The sequence below is a fragment of the Trichechus manatus genome, unplaced genomic scaffold (genome assembly GCF_000243295.1).
Source record: "Trichechus manatus latirostris isolate Lorelei unplaced genomic scaffold, TriManLat1.0 scaffold00005, whole genome shotgun sequence".
NCBI classification, from domain to species: domain Eukaryota; kingdom Metazoa; phylum Chordata; class Mammalia; order Sirenia; family Trichechidae; genus Trichechus; species Trichechus manatus.
Genome location: NW_004443941.1, coordinates 17,190,788 through 17,195,463, shown reverse-complemented (window position 1 = coordinate 17,195,463; position 4,676 = coordinate 17,190,788). Strand labels below are relative to the sequence as shown.

Here is a 4,676-nt window from a genome sequence, read left to right as displayed (position 1 = left end):
GGCGGCGCCCGCTTGTTCCCATCTAGAACACGCACGCGCACGCTCGCCCGGGCCTCCTGGACTCTCCTCTGACTCCCCACCCCACCCCTTCAGCTCTCTTCCAAATCTACAGAAACACCGGGTGCAGATTTCCGAGCTTACAGACCTATGCTCCACAGCCCACGCACTTCCGGGGTTGCACACCTCTGCACCTCATCCCTGGGGCAAGCGGATCTGCCCAGGGCGTCTCACCCGGCTCCAGGGGGTCTTCGGCCCTAGCCGAAGAGTTGGCCCGTCAGGAAATTTCCAAGACTCGATTTTTCCCCAGCCTCGACAAGTTCAAACACACGTACCCGCGCCCCGCACACAGCCTCTTATCCCAAACCGCCCCGCACCCCACCTCCAGGTGAAGAAGGAGCGGGCCGAAGGCGCTGCGCAGTAGCTGGTGGGGGGAGAAGTCCCCAAGAAGAGCAGATCACCTATCCCTGCTTCTGCAGGGAGCTTCATAGACAAGGAGAAAGGGACAGAGGGCTTTGGGGGAGAAAGTTTCAGAGTTTGCAATCCCTTCCCTGCGACTAATCCGTACTGTGTGTATGAGAGGGTGTCTCCCAATCTGGGGGACTCACGGGGACATGGATACCCAGAATAGCCCACCTGGGGTGTCAAGTCCCTGTAGGGAAATCAGACCCTGCTGCATTCCTGGCCCGCGAGCCTTGTGGCATATATCCATATATATATTTATGATTTCTAATTTTATTATAAAATAAAAGCAGAAATATTTTCCGAAGAACATTCACGTGAGAGCATAACAAGGAGACGGCAAGTCCGCGGCTCCGGGGCGCGCTGCGCGGGGCGCGCTGTGGCCTCAGTCCCGGGAGGAAGAGGAGCGAGCAGCATGGCGGGGCCTCGCCGAGAGAGAGGGGCGAGGGGCGAGGAGGCGCTCCCGGGCTTCCGCGGCGCCGCCTTTTCTCTTTCACTTAAGTTACTAGGCGCAAAGCTGACACCTGCGGCCTCCGCTGACCCCGAAGGAGGACCGCTGGAGACGGTTTGGGTTCAAAGGCTCTGCCTTGTTCAGCTCTTCCCGCTCCCACCCCGACCCGGGAGAGCGAGGGAGGGCGTAGGGAGCAAACAGACCGCCAGACACCGAGAGAAAAACGGAAGGGTACAGACCGAGGGGGTCGGATACAGAGTGCAGAGGCTGGCGGAGAGGAGAAAGAAACAGAAATACAAATCTAGTAAGAGGTGGGCAGTCAGAAATCTAGAGCGAAACAGAGAAAAAGGGGAAAGAAAGCAAGAAGGGGAGAGAGAGAAGGAAAGAGAAGGGAAGGGGAGGGGAGGAGAGAGAAGGGGAGAAGAGAGGAGGAGGCAGGACAAGAGAAGGTAGAGAGAGAGAGAGAGAATGACAATGGTGTATAATTTATTCTCTCCCTGGTTCAACACCTAGCCTCATCCGCCAAAGGATCTCAAAAACCAACTTGTTGAATGTAACTCCCGAACAAGGACCAAACCAGCCTGCCATCTGCCCCGGCCCGGGCCGGCGGCTTGCCCATTCGGCGTGCGGGTTCTTCAGTACCTGGTGGGGCTGCCGGCGCCGGCGCCCTTCGGACACGGCCTCTCTCAGTTTTGCAGACTCAAGCCCCGAGGGCAAGCGCTTTGAGGCGGGCGGGGCTCTAGGAGCCCAGGTCCACGAGGTTGGCCGACATCGGGTTGAGGATGGAGTCCTGCAGGCCGTGGTGGTGCTGCAGTGGATCCGCGCCGCCTCCGCCCGGCACGGGCACCGGCACGGCGCTGGGGCCCGGAGGGTGGCCTAGGCTGTGCAGGGACGGCAGCCCAGGTGGCGGCGGCGGGCTGAGCAGCAGCGCGGGGCTGGACGACGAGTGATCTGGGGTTCCCGACGGCGTCTTCTCGTCCTCCGAGCTGCCTAGCACCGACTTGCCGCTGCCGTTCAGGGACGAAGCCAGTGGATTGTGGCTGTTGGAGTTGGAGTTCTCGCTGTTCTCCCTGCAAGTGCGGGGGCAAAGCAGCCGGGTGAGGGGAAATCGAGGACGCTCAGCGCTGCATCACCCGGGGCCAGAGCCTGCCGCCTGCCTCTGACAGTCTCCCCGTGCTGCCTGCGGGTGTTTTCGGTTTCTACGATTTCCTCCGCCGGCTACCGCCTGGCCTCCGGCTCTTTCTGCCAGTTCTCTCAACACTTGATTGCTCCTTCTTGTCCCTCCCCCTCTATCTGTATCTCTCCACTTCTCATGCTGTCATGAATGTCTTTCCCACTCTCTCTATGTCTTCTCTGGGTGTGTGTGCGTGTGCGCGTGTGCGCGTGTGCTTCTAATTTCTTTCTAACTCAACTCCGGGAGCGGAGGGCAGGGGAGCGGGGCCCAGTTCCAGTGGAGTTAGGGGTAGCAAAGAGGGAGAGACGATGCCTGAATTTTCAGACCCCTGTCAGATCCTCAGGCTGGGTTCGCTGTGTGGAAGTGGTGCCAGGAAGGTGAAGGACTTTGGTCCCGGGCCGAGGGACCCAGGATTGGGAATCTTTGTTCTGTACTGCGGAAGGGAAACCCGTGGCAGGTTCCTGGGACTAAGAGCTCTTTTGCTCCAGCCGGCGCCTGACAGGCTGTTTGAGAGCTCTCCTTGCTGGGCCTAGGGACAAGATCCCAAGGATGGAGGTGGAAACTTCAGCTGGGGGCCAGGAGTTGGAGGCTGGGAGGGCAGGCCCCCGGAGAAGGGAAGGGATTGCTAATCCTGGCCTAAACTTTTCTGCCATAACCAGAAACTCAGGAGTGCTGCAACCCTCACCTGGGGCCTGGCCTCAGAACCCAGTTTTCAGGAGTCTGGAAGCATGCCAGTCTGGGTGGAGTGGGGGCACCAGCCGAGAGAGCTGAGTTCCTGCCCTGCCTTGGACTGACAGAGCCTGGCCGGAGTTGGCGATTTGAAATCCTGCGTTAATTTTTTCTTACACCGACTTTTCGAGAGGCGTTTTCTTCCTACTTTCCCTCCAGGAGAGTTTCTGCACGGCTAGTTGCCGGGGCCCTTCCCACTGCGGATACCCCATCCTTATGGTCTCAGAGATTCGGGTCCCCCCTCTTGCTGGCTGGAGAGATCTGCTCCCGTTGTTCACCGCCCCCCATCTCTGACCCCTACCATCCAGACACTGGTCTGCACACGCCCCACACCACCGACCCCAGCTGTCCTGTTTTGCTGTTCCCTTCAGGCTCGATTCTGTTTCCACAGTCAGTTTTTCTCCCATTCTTCCCTCTAGATTTGGGGTTCTGAGGGGTCACAGGGCAGGCACCCGGTAGGGCCTACTGGTCAACCCTTATGCCATTTCCGGAAGTCTTGGTTTCCCTGAGGACATCCAACTGCCAGCCCTTCTGCTGCTCTTGGCGCATCCCAGAAAGCGGGAGTCCCACAGAACTAACTGAGTAGAGGGGTTAAGGCCCGGCTAGCCAGGGAAGAAGGGCTGCTGGGTCCAGCAAGGCAGAAAATGGGGGCATCTACTTCTCTCTCTGTTTCTCAGGGCTGACACTTCCTCCCCTAGAGTGTTTTGCCTCCTGATTCCTTCTATGCGGGATCAAGAACTCGCTCTCTTAACTCCCGTATCTGGGCAAGGAAAATTCTTGTTCAGGTCTCTTCCCAACCAGGTCATATCAAAGAAGTTCCAGTCCCAGTCCTGACCCTTAATCTCCCTTTGGTCTGGAGCTGAGAAAGGATGAGGGGGAAGCGCTGGTGAATTCGCACTGCCAGCCTGAAATCTGCAAGACCGCTACGTCCTAGATAAAAACTCCTCCGTCCTTTGGTGGTGGACCAGGCCCTGCCCACCGTGTCCCCCTCGCAGGGGATCCAGGTCCACTGTCCTGTCTTGGCCCTAAAACTCGTTGTTTGTCCACAAGCAACCAGGGAGTAGCTGACAACTTCTTGATTACCTTGCCCGCTTTGGACAAATTCCTGCTCGCCCAGTCTCCGGCATAACCTCAGCGCCATCAGGGTAAGGCCGGTTTAGGCCTCTTCCGGGGTTGGGCAAACGCCCCGGGACCCCCTCCCTCGGGCCCAGTGGAGCCGGCGCCAAAGTTCTACTTACTCGTACCTTTCTTTGGCCTCGGCCGCCCGGTCGCGCTGCCGCCGGTTCTTAAACCAGTTGCTGACCTGCGTGGTGGTGAGGCCCGTGGCCTCGGCCAGCTCGCGCTTCTCGCGGGGTGAAGGGTAGGGGTTGTGCGCGTACCACTCGCGCAGAACACTGCGACTCTTTTCCTTGAAGCAGTAGCTGGTCTCCTCGCCGTCCCAGATGGAGCGAGGCAGCGGGAACTTGCGGCGCACGCGGTATTTGCCCACAGCGCCCAGGGGCCGGCCGCGCAGCTTCTCCGCCTCGATGTAGTGCGCCTTGAGCCACAGCTGCTGCAGCTTGGCGTGGTTGTGCGGCGAAAACTGGTGGCTCTCCAGGATCTTGTAGAGCTCGCGGAAGTTGCCGCGGTGGAAGGCCACCACGGCCTTGGCCTTGAGTACGCTTTCATTCTTGTGGAGGTGCTCGCAGGCGGGCAGCGACCACAGGAAGCGGCCCAGCCGCTCGATGTTGCCGCCCTGCTGCAGTACCTCGCACACGCAGGCCACTTGCTCCTGCGTGAAGCCGAAGGTGGGCAGCATGGACATGGTGCCGGCTGCGCCCCCGCCCGCCCGCGCGCGCCCTCACCGCGCTGCGCGGCCCCGCA

General features: G+C 59.8%; 1 protein-coding gene across 1 annotated transcript; it reads right to left on the bottom strand.

The window, feature by feature from the left end:
- Nucleotides 1–1,649: 1,649 nt before the first annotated feature.
- SIX2 (SIX homeobox 2) lies at nucleotides 1,650–4,617 on the bottom strand. Its single transcript, XM_004369497.1, has 2 exons — nucleotides 4,058–4,617; nucleotides 1,650–1,980 (listed from the first exon to the last, which is right to left on the bottom strand). The coding sequence occupies exons 1-2, from the start codon at nucleotides 4,615–4,617 to the stop codon at nucleotides 1,650–1,652; spliced, it is 891 nt and encodes a 296-aa protein (XP_004369554.1).
- Nucleotides 4,618–4,676: the final 59 nt, after the last annotated feature.